The sequence below is a fragment of the Lathamus discolor genome, chromosome 6 (genome assembly GCF_037157495.1).
Source record: "Lathamus discolor isolate bLatDis1 chromosome 6, bLatDis1.hap1, whole genome shotgun sequence".
NCBI classification, from domain to species: domain Eukaryota; kingdom Metazoa; phylum Chordata; class Aves; order Psittaciformes; family Psittacidae; genus Lathamus; species Lathamus discolor.
The window spans coordinates 89,069,733-89,084,554 of NC_088889.1; the positions used below are offsets into that span (position 1 = coordinate 89,069,733).

The 14,822-nt window shown below is 48.4% G+C and overlaps 1 protein-coding gene and 1 long non-coding RNA gene across 3 annotated transcripts in view; one reads left to right on the forward strand and one right to left on the reverse strand.

Moving 5' to 3' along the window:
- Positions 1-8,583: 8,583 nt before the first annotated feature.
- On the reverse strand, positions 8,584-13,025 carry LOC136016901 (uncharacterized). Its single transcript, XR_010613737.1, has 3 exons — positions 11,790-13,025; positions 10,804-10,949; positions 8,584-8,930 (listed from the first exon to the last, which is right to left on the reverse strand). It is a non-coding gene; the product is annotated as an uncharacterized LOC136016901 (long non-coding RNA).
- A 1,096-nt stretch (positions 13,026-14,121) lies between these two features.
- USP22 (ubiquitin specific peptidase 22) overlaps positions 14,122-14,822 on the forward strand; it is a 101,401-nt gene continuing 100,700 nt past the window's right edge. For both annotated transcript variants that reach the window (XM_065684639.1, XM_065684640.1), the window contains exon 1: positions 14,122-14,382. In XM_065684639.1, coding sequence (XP_065540711.1) covers positions 14,257-14,382 — 126 coding nt within the window. In that variant the 5' untranslated portion in view covers positions 14,122-14,256. The remainder of the gene's footprint in view (positions 14,383-14,822) is intronic.

The following is a 14,822-nucleotide window of genomic DNA, read 5'->3' on the forward strand; positions in this document are numbered from 1 at the left end:
CTGGTACGTGCCAGCCTGTTTATTCTAACAGGGAATAGTCTATCACCACACCGGCAGGTGCTGATGGAAACCACGTGCCTGCAGTGGTTGTACCAGGAGGGAGTCACAGGGCAAAGGGTTACACTGGGATCGCAATTAGAGAAGGGAATTCATTGAACTAGGGCTTGACTTTGGTGCTTTGACTGGGGTCTTATTTTCTTAGGTTAACTTGGTGTAATTAGCAACAAATTCAGCTTAGATTTAAACCTACTGAGTGACACATTGCACATTGAACTCACTTACATGGACATGGTTTTGTTCTCAGAAGCATTAGGGGGAATCTATGCCCCTAATGGACTTCCGTTCTGGAGACCACACAGGCCCAGCTGGTAAATATTGGTATAGTCTTCTACAGCTATGGCTGCTTTTGTTAGCACTTAATCTCTCCCCTCTTCTTTCTCACTGTGTCAGGCCAGAACTGCAAAGGGCTGGAATCCTTTTAGCAGTTTAACACTTCCTTGACAAACATCCTGTTCTACCGCTGCCCTCCTGAAGTGCAGGAGCTCTTTTGAGGGGGAAACCCCCCTCCAAACTCACACAACTATTTGCACTTGTGTTTGGTGACATCTGCTTTACTGCAAGCATCACTGAGTGCTCATCTACAGCCTTTTAACCCTATTCTCTAGGGCAGCAATTTTGTGCTCTAGTTCTTCCAGGCTCTTATTTATCCCCTTTTCTTCAAGGAGGAGAAGATGTAGCTTCTTCCTTAAGAAAAGCTTTGGTTGCTTACCCTAAGAGCAGAAACCTCCACAGGGTAACCAAAACCTTCCCCAGGGAAAGCATCCTTGAACTAGTTTGAACTGAAAGCTCCCAATTTCACAGTGCCTTTGGCTGGAGAATGTAAATGTTCAAAGGGCTGTGGCTTGATTAGAGATTCTCTCGTCTCAAAAGCACAAACTCTCCTCCCTGTTTGCATGGATTTGGTTTATAGGAGTGAATGAAAAGAGACCTGTGATAGAAAACAGATAAATAAGGGTTTCTTGGGGCTTTTTGCCTTCTTTTCCTGTGCAGCTCTTTGTGAATAACCATTTGTGTCCCTTCCGGGTAGTGGATTCAAGGAGATGATCATAATTTTTGCTCCACTTACAGTTCTGGTTTGGAACTCCTCTTGCTGGACCCCTGGTCATTCCTCTTGGCTCCTCTCTTTGCTGTAGGTTCAGGTCACTGCATTCACAGGGGGTTCTGCATCATCTGAATTGGTTTTGGGGTTTCTTTAATTAGTTTCTCTAAGGTTTGGTTCCAGTTGGTTGTAAGTAGTGCCTTCTCCAGCCTCTGCACTGCAGCATTTCCAGGCTCAGTATGACAACAGTGTAGACAGACTTGGTGAAACTGCATTTGTGATGTCTGATTGTGCCGCAAATCCCCAATCATTGCAGCTAACCCAAAAGCAGGGGAAGAGGGAGCAATATCCTCTATATAGATGCTCAAACATACACCACAGCCATTTTAACTGCTGTGATAGGAGATAGTGATGCTTTGTCATGCACAGAAACGGAGACGTGGCAAAGCTGAGGTACTGTTTCCATTAAGATACTAATTGTGGTTGTTTTAATTGCTGAGGGGACAGCTTAAGCTCTGTGTACAGAAGTATCTCCTACCTGCACCTTCACTGATCTCAGGATATCCAACCCTGTCCTTCCCTGCTGCCTTCCCTTGATGGTTTAGTAGGTAAGGTCTGAGGGCTGGGCCCCCAAGAGCTGTAAAGCAGCAAGAAGTCATGCAGAGAAGTGTATACCCTGCCCCTCTTCTGGTATTTGGTGGGTTAGGAAAGAGTTAAATGACAACAGAGGGAGAGGCTGTGCTATTGTTCAGGCATCCCTGGGTTCAGGGTGGCTGATCTCTATTCCCGGATCTGCCTCTGGCTTCCTGCATGACCTTGGACCGGTCCCTTACCTTTTCTTTTCCTTAGCTCCCAAATTATAACATGGAAATCATTCCTCTTCCTGTGGTGCCTCCTGCCTTGCGGCTTTCGGGGTGGCTGAGATTCTCTGGCGGGAGATGATGGGAGGAGGAGAACACGTTTCCACTGCAGATATATTTACACAGGGGGTAGCAATGTTGGGGCATGTCCTTGTTCATTCAGAGCTCGGGCTGTGCACGTGGTGATATTTGGGGTTATTTTAGCAGTCAAACCTGCGGTGAAAGTCGCATTCCATTTGTCGCTGCTGCAGCAGCCCCAGAGAGCAATGCCAGTTGCAGTGAGCCCTTTCTTCACTAGATGGTGCTTTTGATCAAAGGTTTGAACAACCGCAGTTCTTTTCCGCACAGAATTCCCTAATTTTCTCTTCCCCAGTCTCCATTCCTTCCCCTTCCGTGCTTTAATACTACGGGGGACACTTCACGATGCTGGCTATTGAGCAAGGCTGATGTGATGGTAACATAGGCTCCGAGCCACCCGTACCCACCAGCCAAGCTTGTCTTCTGGGCTCTGGGTTTTGAAGCATGGATCAGTGCTGCTGGGCTGTGGCAGAGAATTGAATTCTTTCCGTGTTTTCTATTCCCATAAGGAAAAGGCTTCAAAGAGCAGGTCCCCTCCCCCTCCCTGCTGGTGAAGGGCATTTAGGGAAGCTGGGAAAAGAAAACCCAGCTCTGACAGATGCATTTCTTTAACAAACCGCTGCTTTTCCCTACCTCAGCTGAAGATTGGTTGTTTCTTTTTAAAGGAATTGCTGCTTTTAGATCCATCTTTGTATTCAGGAGACAGTTACCTAGCCAAGGTCATCGCTGCTGCATGCCAGCATCCCGCAGCGAGGCAGCCTCCTCTTCCTTGAATGAGCACCAGTTTCACTGAGGTTTCCCTAAGTAAAGAGTGGGATAGGCTTGAATCTGCCAGTGCAAGGTCCTAAGGTCAGTGCTGGGTAAGGAAAGCCAGAACAGCCTTTTCTTGTATAAAGACAGCAGAGGAGATGAATGAAATCATAATCAAACATTTCCTGTGCACACATGCACAGGGATGGGTTATGAGGATACCCATCCTGAGCTGGGCCTGCCTTGAGGCTCTCCTTGCCCCTCTGCCACTCATCTGCAGGGATGAGTTGTGCGTTCACATCCCTGCGGCCTTTGTGCTTTGCAAGCTATAAACCTGCATCCAGGCTCCCATTGGGAAGACTGCGAGGTTACATCCCTTACAGCTTCCCTCCCCATGGAATTTCACCACCATTAATGAATGGGGCTGGATTGCTGCTCTGAGGCCAGTCAGCCATGCACAGATTTATAGTCTGAGGCCAGAAGAGATGATGCTGCTGCCTCTGGCACTGCACCAGTGACAGTGATTTCATGTGTGTGCTGACAAGCCCACAAGGCCAGTTGCCCTCACGTGCTGCATGTTATGGCAGTGACGTCCCCACAGCAGGGACACGAGCAATGCTAAACTGGAGCGTGACACAAAACTCCTCTCGGGACTGGAGCTGACAGTGATTTCTTTGTCATTCCCTTGTTGTCACCATCCCACTGCACATACATTTGTTCATCGTTAGTAAGATATTGCTGATGACTAAAACTTGGGTCTGCATCACAGAGAAACCATTTGAAGGAGCAGCCCAGAATGGCAGGGTTCAAACTAGGAAGAAGTGGGGACAGCGCTTTTCCTCACATCTATTAGATATGGAAAGCAAACCAGTCTCCCAATCCCTCCAGGCTGAGAGGGAATTGCATCACTGGTGTGTGTAGATATATATTCTTTTTCCCTCTGAAATACGCTTGTTTTATTGTTTTTCCCCGTTGGAATTTGCCAGCGTGTCCCAAATGATGTGGCTCTGCAATTGAAAAGCAACATACCTGTGTGGGGGAGAGAATGAGTGGTTTTCACTTTGCAATCTGGCTCTTCCCTCCTCCCTTTTCCCCACATCCCCATGTGTTATGGAGCCAGCTGCTCCCAGAATAGTTTGGGAATGAAATGTCACCGTTTGAAACTGGTGAGTCACACTCTTTTTTATGGGGGGGGGGGAGATGAATATGAAATCTTGCGGTGTGGCAGAGCATCTCCTGGTGAGTACAGAGAGGTTTTTCAACCACAGACTCCCTCATGATGGAGTAGAGGGGTTGCAATAAAGGCTCCTGGGTGTGTCCGTGCTGCTTTTTGCAGGAGGATCTCAAAACCCTCTCTGCAAACTCCAGTTGTCTTCCCTAACATGCCCATGGCAGCTGGATCCTTGTGTCTCCCCCGGCAGGGCTGGGTTGTATCTGGCAACACACCTCCAGTGACTCTGGTAATTAAGTCTCCTTGCACTGCTGTGAGATGTAATTACAGTGAGACCTGACTTCAGCAACCACTCCAGGGACTAAAACATTCTTTACCAGAGCAGGGAGGAGCAGAATGGTACTGAATACACTTTTGGGATGTCTTAGGGGAAGTTTATTAAAGAAAGGGGGTTATTAATCAGTTTTCTTCTCGGTGTATCCCAGTATTAGGATGATGCCTTTAATATCCTGGGTGTTAACAGAATCAGGGGGTTGGGTTTTTTCCTTCCTACTTGAAATCTTTTGTCTCTTAACAGAGATTGCTATTAAAAAGCGTCAGTTGGTGCAAATGGTGGCAATGGTCTTGCAAAATGAGCTGTTTTTTATTAAAAGCTGGGTAGTTGTCCCTCCTTGCCCAAATACAATTTGTAGTGAAAAGGCAATATTCATGATTCCAGCTCTAAGGTATCATAACGATCAATTTCCATGACTCTACTTGGCAGCTCTGCTTAGTAGGTACCAAGAATCATGTATCTTGAAGTAAAGTTAAGGTTTAACAGGTTGTCAAAAAAGGTGGTAAATGCTCCATCCCTGGCAGTGTTCAAGGCCAGGTTGGATGGGGCTTGGAGCAAGCTGCTCTAGTGGAAGGTGTCCCTGCCCATGGCAGGGGGTTGGAACTGGATGATCTTAAAGTCCTTTCCAACCCAACCCATTCTATGGAAGTACCATAGCAGTAAACTTCTATTTCAGGTTGCACTATCCCAAGTGGTGGCCACAGAGATGTGCCACCCATTTTGCAGTCTCTGTTTCAACACTAATGATCTCCAGCTGAAGGATGGGAAGAAGCTGGCAATGGTAATATAAATAGGCCCAGTATGGGCTGGCAGCCCTGCTCTTGAGTCCCACCTTCAGTGACATTCTGAATACATGCTGTGAGTAAAACTCCCACATTTCAAGCTAACTGGGTGGGGATTTTGCAAGCAGAAGCCCTGGGGGGGGGGGGGTTGATGCCATCTCTATCTGTTTTATTTGGAAGCCTGAGCTAGTAGTGAGGTTTTATGAAGTGTGCATTTCTATCTCAAGTTTTAGATAGCGTTAACTACAAACCCACATACTTTATTGTCACTGGGATTAACAAAAATAATCTCTGTCTGTTAGAATTTGCTGCAGAGCCTAAGATTTTGTTTAATACAAATAACATCAGAGACAACTTTGGGAAGCCCAAGTCTAAGTGCCAATCCACGTGCCTTTTTCTCTACTTATCTGCCCCTCTCTTTTCTCTGTTGTCTCATTGTTGCCCTTTTTTCATAACTCAGTTTCTGGGCTTTGGTTTTGCACTGGGGCTCTGCAAAGAGCTGAACCACAACACTGCAGGAGCTGGAAGTGGTGACAGCAATGGAGGAGTGAGCCAAGGAACCAGGTAAGAAAAGGGCACTCCTGTGGGGACCTGCTATGCCATTAAGTTGGAACTTCCAGGTACTCCAAAGCAGTAAAAAAGGATGTGAATGCCAGTGGACCATCAGTTCCGAAGCTTAATGACAGGGCATTGCTTGATACTGTCTTCATAGCCTCTGTTCTAGCATAGGTGCCTGCCTGGTATGTTTACCTCCCCATATCCCAAGTGGGGATTCTCTTTAGCTTGCAGTTTCCTGCAGATAACTCCCAAGATAACACTGGGCATGATCATGGAAAAAATAGCTTATTTTATGTAGAATGAGGTTAGTGTGATTTCAAATTGAGTATTCAAAGATGAATTTACTGAGTATCCAACTCTCTGAAGTACTGAATTCAGTAAGGGTTCCAAGTTTCCAAGCAGGTGATGATTTCTTTAATGGATTTTTGCTCAAATGGAAGGATTTTGCCTCATCACCTTCAATGGGATTTCCCAGGGTGCCTGAGACCACACATCCTCCTAGACCTTGGCAAAACTGATATACAAGGTGTGGAAGTCTTCCTAACAAGAAAAAGCATTTCAGTTCATTCAGGCCAAGATTACTACTGATCTGTTTGGTGGGGGGGGAACATAACAAAAGTTAAAAACAAGGACAACCAAAATGACATTGGACATTCATTAGTGAAGCATTGTCAGAACACAATAGAAGAACAGACAAAAGCCAGGCCACATTCTGTGGTATTTCCTAAAGGGCTCCCTCTGGCACATGGTTATTCCCTGCCAATCCTTTTGTATTGTTTTTGATAATGAAGAGAAGCTGAACAGATGATTGTTGCATTGTCCACTAAGTGATTCATTTACATTAAATAGTGCCTCAAAAGTAGGCTTTGGGTGGACTTTTTTAGTCACTTCAGTTGTTTATTTAGACACTTTAATTGCCATCTTTTAACTCTCCACTGTACATAATTATTTCCTGATTGCTTCAGCTAAATTACCCAGGGTGTAACTCCTCAGTGGTCCAACAAGCCCTGATTTAAGCAGCAGCATCTCTGCATTTTCAAAGATGCTTAATTCTGAATGTCCACCTCTAGAACACTGCTCCTGATCTGGGAAGGTGATGAGGTTTTGCATGTCCTTGGTCCCTATCTCTGAAAGTTGGGTTGTGAAGCACAAACTTGGCTGCACAAGCCCTCGCAGTTCCATTGATTTCCTCCTTAGTCTCTCAGCTCTGCTGCATGTCTGCACCAAGGTTTCTGTATCAACCCAGGACTTCCATTACAATGACAGGCTTTTTATCCTGAAAAAGTTTGGTTTGGTTTTCCAGGATGTGTGCCTGAGGGCATACTGACACTACTGCAGTTAGAAGAACTTCAGTGTTAAGAAGCTATTTACCCCCAAATCCACATCCAGAACTGCAGGTCCACTAATATGGATGTACTAATGACTGGGGGAGAACTACACACAGGTTTTTTGATGGTTAAAGAATCTAAGGAAATCAGCGCTCCTTTGGTCTCTCCATTTCTCCTTGTCTGAGAAGATGCATGACTTTGCCTCTGTTGAATAGCTGTAGTTACATCTCAAAAGCCCTGATCTCCTAGTTATTCTCTGTTCCCTATTGGATGTACCACAAGGAGAGGTTCAGTGCAGGCTCTTGTTTCTGCCTGTATGAAACAGCAGAGTCTGGGGCAAGGCAGCAAACAGTGAAGCAGAGAGGGGAAGGAAACAGTCCCGATAGTGTTGAGTTGTTCATGTAACATGGCCAAGGTCTAAATCTTCCAAGGCCAGAGCAAAGCAGTCTGACATTTTTGCAGTCCCTTCTCCTTCCAGTTAGGAAAAACATTACATTTCTGTTACCCTGCTCTGTGATTAAAGCAAACTCTCCAGCCCTTTGGATCAAACTGAGTTTTAGCCTTTTGGTGGGGGGGTTATATGGCATCTTCATAAAGCCAGCTGAAGCTCAGCAGACACACAAATAAAACCAGCCCTCCCTGTGCATAAAACCACAAAGCCTCGCTAGGATTCCCCCCCACCCCCCACCTTCCACTTTAACCCTCCAGCATTGCTCTCCTTGTATTCTTGCTCTCCCAGGAGTCCGCATCGCTCTGTGCTTAGTGGCAGGCGATGAAATCACGCCGTGCATTAGCAGCTCTGTAATAGCTTTGCTCAGTGGAACCCAACTTCCTTCATTAATCCAGAAAATGAGACTTGTTTTCGTACATTTGAGAAGCTAATTATTTAAGTGCTGGGAATTAAGGCTCATCAGATCCTGGAGCCTGATTTTGGTTCTGCTTCCCAGGGGATGGAAGGAGATGGAGGGAAGCTGGTTTTGCACAGGTGTGTGGTATAGTACTTGCAGCAGGGAATGACGGCGTGCAGATCCTCATCTACTTTAGGCATAAAAGCCCCTCTCTTTGTGCATCCCTTTTCTTCCAGACATCATCCAGTGGTTCTTGCCATCCAAACAGATCTTTTAAAGTCACCACTAATAAAATTACTTTATAGCTTTCTTATTTTTAGTGCATGAAAAGATGTGCCCCTTGTGTGGTTGACCCAGCCTGAAGATTTTGCAATAAAACAATAATGCCTTGTCTCAGTTGGGTTTTGGAGAGGCAAACGAGCTCTCACCCATTATCCTTCTACAATCAGTTATTCTTCAGCCTTACCTTTGACCACCATATTCAGAGAGGGGTTTAGATAGAACAGCTCTACCTAACCTAGCAAGGGACCTTCCAGTGGGAAACAGAAGATGAATTGGGTGAAAACCCCCCTCGTCTGTAGGAAACCACAGATGAGGGCAGATCTGTTGTTCGAAACCAAGTTTTTACAACAGAATGCCTTTCAACAGTAGATGGGTGCTTTTGACATTCTTCCCAGAAAATGACAGAGAACCTCCTGACGCTGGTTGCCAATAACTAAATGCTAAAGAACAGGCATTTGGTTCCGATAGTGTCACTGGACGGATCCACTCTTAATTACAAGCAGCTTGCCAAGAACAAAGCTTTCATTTTTATTGAGATAGCCAATGTCCTGTGTTCACTTCAGAGACTGAGGGAGCAAACATTTCTGTGTGTTCAGTTTAAGCCAGATGTTAAAGTATTGTCTGGATGTAATTGACTTGACAAATAGCAGGAGTGACATTTTAGTTCCATTTAAGTCAGTGGCAAAATTCCTGTTGAGTTCAACTGGGGCCAAGATTTGATCCTATGACAGTGCTGATGGGGAAACTTAACAAATGATCTTCACAAAAGTAAGTGCAGGCATTCTGTTTTTCTAGGACTCTTTTCAACCTATGGAATTCTGCGCACTGCTTTGAAGAGGGCTGCAAAAGATCACAAAGACAAGGAACCTTATTGTCAGTAGCTTCAAATGAGCTATCCAGGGGTTTGTGATTCCAAGGGAAAACTTCAGGAGTTGATTATAAAGTTCTAAGTCAGCTCGATCCATTAAAATCCACCCATCTTTGTAATCCTTGGAGTGACAAACATCCTTCTGGCAGGACCTGTGCAGCTGAACTAACACTTTGTCACTGAATATTGTGGATTCAAGATGCTGCTCTGTCCCCTATGCTGGGAAATCCATGTGGAAACCTCTAACCTGGCACCAGATACCAATGGACTGGGCTGGAAACAAAACCTTTGCTTTAGAGAAGCTGGAGTAGCTGGGACCATACAACCCATTCAGTTTTGTAGCAAGGTCATTCCTTTGTCCCCAAGATAAATGATCAGGTACACAGTGTTCACCCCAGACTGTGAGGTGTCTGAAGTGTCTCAGATGAGCTTTATTGGGAACTAAAGGCAATCAGCTTCAGGCAGAATCATGGAACAGATTCTACCCATGATATCTCCTGTCCCTACAGGCCCTTGTCCAAAGCCCCTCTCCAGGTTTCCTGCAGCCCCTTTAGGCACTGGAGCTGCTCTAAGATCTCCCTGGAGTCTTCTCTTCTCCAGGCTGAACAATGCCCAACTCAGCTTGAATTTCTTTCTCAGATCTACCAAGCATGTGCAGAATTAAGAACTTTTCAAGATGTTCAGTCCTTCATTTCAAACCAGCAAGCAATGCATGCTCCTGAAGAGAGCCCTTCCAGTCCACTTTTGGAACCAGGGTCTTCAGCTTCTTGTTGGTTCAAACTTAAGACAGCTCCACTTGTAATCCAAGTTTATGTGAGGAATCCTAACTATATCCTTGATCTTGCTCACACCTCTGATCAAAGGGAAAGGTTCATATTTACCTGAGAACTAAATTGGACATTTTAACACATATTATATGGAAAAGTATGCCCAAGTGATGAAATAAGAATTGATTCATGGCTGTGCAGCAGAGTCTAGAAGTGCCACTTTGAGATGACATGGATCGAAGATGCGGTTACTCTGCTTTTCCATAGGAAGAATGCTGCTTCTTCCCAGATGAGCTGTCATGTAACACAGATGACTCTCTGGAGGAAGAGTTTGCTGCACATTTGCAGTATGTTTTAGCTACTATCAACATTTATATTCCTTTGGCATTTGAGCATAAGCACTGATTAGCATAATCATCAATGCTTTAACGTGAAAAACTCCTCCAGGAGACATAGGAGGGATTGAAACTGTTCCCTTCCCCCAGAGGCAAGTCCTTTAGCAAGCTGGCTGCTGCACCAAAAGGTTTGATTCTAGAAACATTGCCCAAGAGTAAATGAAACTAGAGCAAACCTGTAAATTCTTGTGTGTGTGTGTGTGTGTGGAGTAAGCAGGCCCTGATTTAACAATTACTAGGTGACAAAATGTTGTCACTATTTCCCAGCCTTGTGTTGTTTTGACTGCTGCTCTGCGTTGTTGTGTCACCTCTACTGTGTAGGTTGGAACAATCCAGGAGTGTTTCAGAGGTCAAAGTTTTATACTTCAGAGGAAAGGTTCTGGTGTCTTCACAAGATAAAGCAAAGGGTTTCATGGCACTGCCCTCTTCTAGAGCTTGCCTCAAGCTCCCCAAGTCAGGAGTTTGTGTCAAAATATCTCCTGAGCCACTTTTCTACATTATTTTAGAGTGGATTTGTACTCTGGTTCTAAAACGATTCACTGACAAGAACTTCAGCTTGGATTTCTGGCTTAAAGAGTCTCCTCTTTATGGAAAATAAGGAAAACTTTGAGGGAACTTAAAGTTTGAAAGAACATTCATACGTTGGAAACCTCCTCTTTAGAACTGATCTTTAAATCTCTTACCTTTCTGCTTTTGGGAGGTGACTTTGGGCCTCAGCTCCCATTGACAGATGTGGTCAAGGATGCGTGTCTTGCAGGTGGGTTGATTAGGTCTCTAAGAATGCTTCTCACATCATCATCACGTCTTCAAGGACTGGACCATGAAACCTCTAAGGAGCGAGAATAGTTAAATGTTATCATTGTTCTTGAAATGGCCAGAGAGAAAAATGAGTATTTTTTCAAATTAAATATTTCTTTGGGAAGGAAACAGTACCAAAAGCAGGTGTTTCTGCAAACACTTGTGTTTATAGACTCACAGTTCTTGTTCTTTCTGCATAAGACACCACACCCTGCACTGAGTAAACATGGGGACTCTTCAAGACAGAGTAGCATAGAAACCTGTGTGAACATTCGGGGATGTGCAGGGTACTGAACATGCGTGTTGGCTTTTGGGTGTCCTGGGTTTTTTTCAGAGAGATGGACTTAAAGGAGAGAATTTCTACCAATTAAATTTATCTTAATCTCTTGTTTTGATGTGGTAGCCATGGAGAAAAGCCTGAGATTAGTAACAATAGGTTGTTGCAGAATAACTCTCTACTTGGATTTAGACTGTAGTAATATTGGGGATTGTGTTTAACTGGAAATACTCAGATCCCAATGAATAAATACCAGATGCTGTTAGGACATTATTCATCCACCTTGTACTAAATGCTGGTAATCTTTAGCTTTATTCTGAGGGGTGTTTAAGTGGCTTTCACAGGGCTTTTTCTCAGAGAATCTAGGAAGAGACTGAGTGGCTTTTGGGGTGACACGGGCTTAGAAAGAGAGACAACAGTAGGAACAAAGCCACCAGTCCTTGCCCTTCTTTGCTATGGATGAATCTCTCTGCTATCAAGGTTTCCCTAATAAAGCCATCTGGTATATTACTTAGTTTGCTCTCCTCATCATCCTAACATGTTTTGCAGTGTTCTTTTATAAAACAAGTTTACATTTTTGAGCCATATACAAACCAGAGCTCTTCCGGCATATTTAGGAGGAAAGGAATCTCCTCTGCTCTTGCTGGGATGACATTCTGGATGGTAGAGACATGCGTAGAGATAATATCACATATTGTTAAGCTATACCAGTCAATGTGTTTTTATAACATAGAACTTGCTTCCGAATGATCACAGCTATGTTTCTGGTGGGGGAAACCACACATGGATGACTAGCTCATTTTAAGGCTACAGCAAAAAGGCTGCTTGTCAGAGACCCCAGGGTCTGCTTGAAGCCTGAATGAAAACTTGCTTTGATGCCTCTTTTGTATCTGTATGAGAAAGATCCAAGAAACCCCCTTTTCATGAATTGTAGCAGATGATGTCAGAACACACACATGACTTACGTCTCTTTCTTCCAAGAAGATAAAAAAAGAGTCATTTAATTGGTAAATGTCAAAGATGTGTATTTTCCTGCTGGTTTTTTTCATTATTGAAGATCTGGTAGATGTGAAGATCAAGGTTATTAAAACCAGTTGATGATGTGTCTTAGGTGAGACACTCTTTCAAGTAAGTCTGCTGCAGGTTTGGTGTTGTCAGGGAGATCTGGAGAAACAAGGAATCTGGAGAGGGACTTTTGGCAAGGGCCCATAGTGATGGTTCAGAGGGGTGGCTTTAAACTGATGGAGGGGAGATTAAATCATGCAGTGGTACTTAACTACTACCTTTCTTGTCGCAGTTTATCAGGGCTTGTGTATAAGCCTGGTCTCTGGAAGGCTTCCTTCCTCTTTTCAGAAATCCTATCAAAATTCCCATCCTTTTCCTCTTGCTTCACTCCACTATTGTGTAACCCTATAGCGCGTGAGGCATACAAGAGCTATGTACAGATTCAACTATTTTACAGTCTTCTCATTTCCATGTATAGGAAAAAGCTGAATTAATACCAGTCCTGGTTATCCCCTGCTTCAATTTCATCCCTGTGGAAACACCACGAGCAGAGGGACCATATATGGGAGCATTGCATTGATCTCCCCAGACCCCAGTGCTCGGCGAGGCCTGAACACCCAGACCGGCCTCCACACAGCCGCACTCCGCTTCTTGAAGCTGCGATGGGTAAGGAGGGGGAAAGACCCGCCTCTCCTCGTTTCGACCCGCTGTCCCGGCTGCCCTAACCGGAGCCCGCTGTGGTGTGGGGCGGCGCGGAGGCCAAGGGTGCCAGGCAGGGCCTCTGCCAAGCGACCGGGGCACGGGAGGGGGGGGAGGAAGCGCGTCTCGGGAGAACGGGCCCGGGCCCGGCCCCGGGAGCGGCGCCGGCCGCTGCCGCCGCCCCTCTCCCCTCAGGAAATCGCTGAGGGAGCAGCGAAAGCGCCGGGACCAGCGGATGTGACAGCAGCGCGACTCCCTGAGCCGCGACCGCCCCCTCAGCCAATCACCTCTCGCCTTGGAGCATGACTGACAAGCATGCTGGCCAATCCAGCTGCGACACTCGCCACACGGGCTCCGCCCCTTCTCTCCATTGGCCAGACGTCCTGTCAATCGGCCGAATTCTTCCCGCCCCTTTCCGGCAGGGGGAAATGCTAGGTAGGAAGGGTGGAGGGGGGAGAAGAAAGGGAAAGCAGCCAATGAGAGGCTAGAGACGGGCACCTTAGCGGCGGAGTGGCAGGCGGGCGGACCAATGAGCGCGCTCCTTCCATGCTCTAGCTCCCTCCCTCAAGGGTGGCGGGGCAGAGGGGCGCACCTACCGCCCCTTCCCCGTTGGTCTGTCCCACTCCGGGCCTGGCGGGCTAGGTTGAGTTAGCGGCTCGGACCATTGCTCACGGCGGGCGGAGGGGGGTGCGGGCGAGAAGGAAGGAGACGACGAAGGAGGCGGGGGGGCCGGGGGGCGGTTTAAAGAGACAGGAGCCGGGCGGGCGGCCGGCTGGGGGAGCGGGAGCGGCGGCGGGCGGAGGCTCGCCCCTTCCCCACACACGCTCGCTCACACCGCGGCCAGGGTCGCCGTTGCCAGCGCCACCCCCCCCCCCCTTCAGCCCCGCTCCCCTTCCCCTCCGGCAGCCGCTTCCACAGCGGCCTCTATGAGGTAGAAGGGAGCGGCGGCCACTCCGGGGGCGGCAGCGGCCGCTCCAGCCGCCTCCTCCTCCTCCTTCTCTTCCTCGCCTCAGAGAGCCCCATCTTTGTGTGTGAGGGAGAGGGCGGGCGGGAGGGAGTGCGCGCTGCCCGCCCGCTGCCGCCGCGCTTTGTTCGGAGCCGGGGGGCCGTGGCGGCGCGGAGCCCCGGCTCTATGTGCCAGCCGCTGCCCGCGCCCCCACAGCAGCCCGCGGGGGCGGCGGAGGCCGCGCGGCAGGCGGCGGCCTGAGGGGCCGGAGCCCCTGAGGGCGGGCGCGCGGCCGCCCCGGCCCGTGCCCGCGCCCGCGGCCGTGCGGTTGGTGCGGAGCGGGGGAAGGGGCCGGCTCGCTGCCCGCCGGCCCGGCCCGTCTGCGGGTGGATTGATGTGGGGGGGTCTGACATGAGTCCGCCGGCGGCCGGGTGCTGCCATGTGACCGGCTTCAAGGTGGAGAACTGGAAGCAGAACCTGCGGGCGATTTACCAGTGTTTCGTGTGGAGCGGCTCGGCCGAGACCAGGAAGCGCAAGGTACCGGGGGCGGCCCGCATCCACCTTCCCCCCACCCCCCTTCCCCTCCCGGCCCTTCCCCACACGCGCTCCCGTCCCTTCCCCTCCCTCCCCTTGCCGACCCACCCGCCCGCCCTCCCCGAGCCGCTCGCACGCACTCCGCCGCCTCGGCCTGCCCGCGGCTGCGGGGAGGGGACGGGTCCCCCGCCTTCCTTGTCTCCCTACGGGGCAGGTGGGCCTGAGTCTCTCCCCCGCCTCGCTACCGGCCCCGTCCCCGCCCCGCCGACAGCGCCGGGGCTCCGGCACGCGGTCGTGGTGGGGAGGAAGAGAAGGAGGAGGAAGCGGCCGGTGTGTTCCCGGTGGCGGGGCCCGGTCACCGGGATGGAGGAGGCGGCCGGCCCCGGTGCCTCCTTCCTTTTCCTCCCTGCCACCTGCCCCGGCGGCGGGGCCGGCTTTCCGCA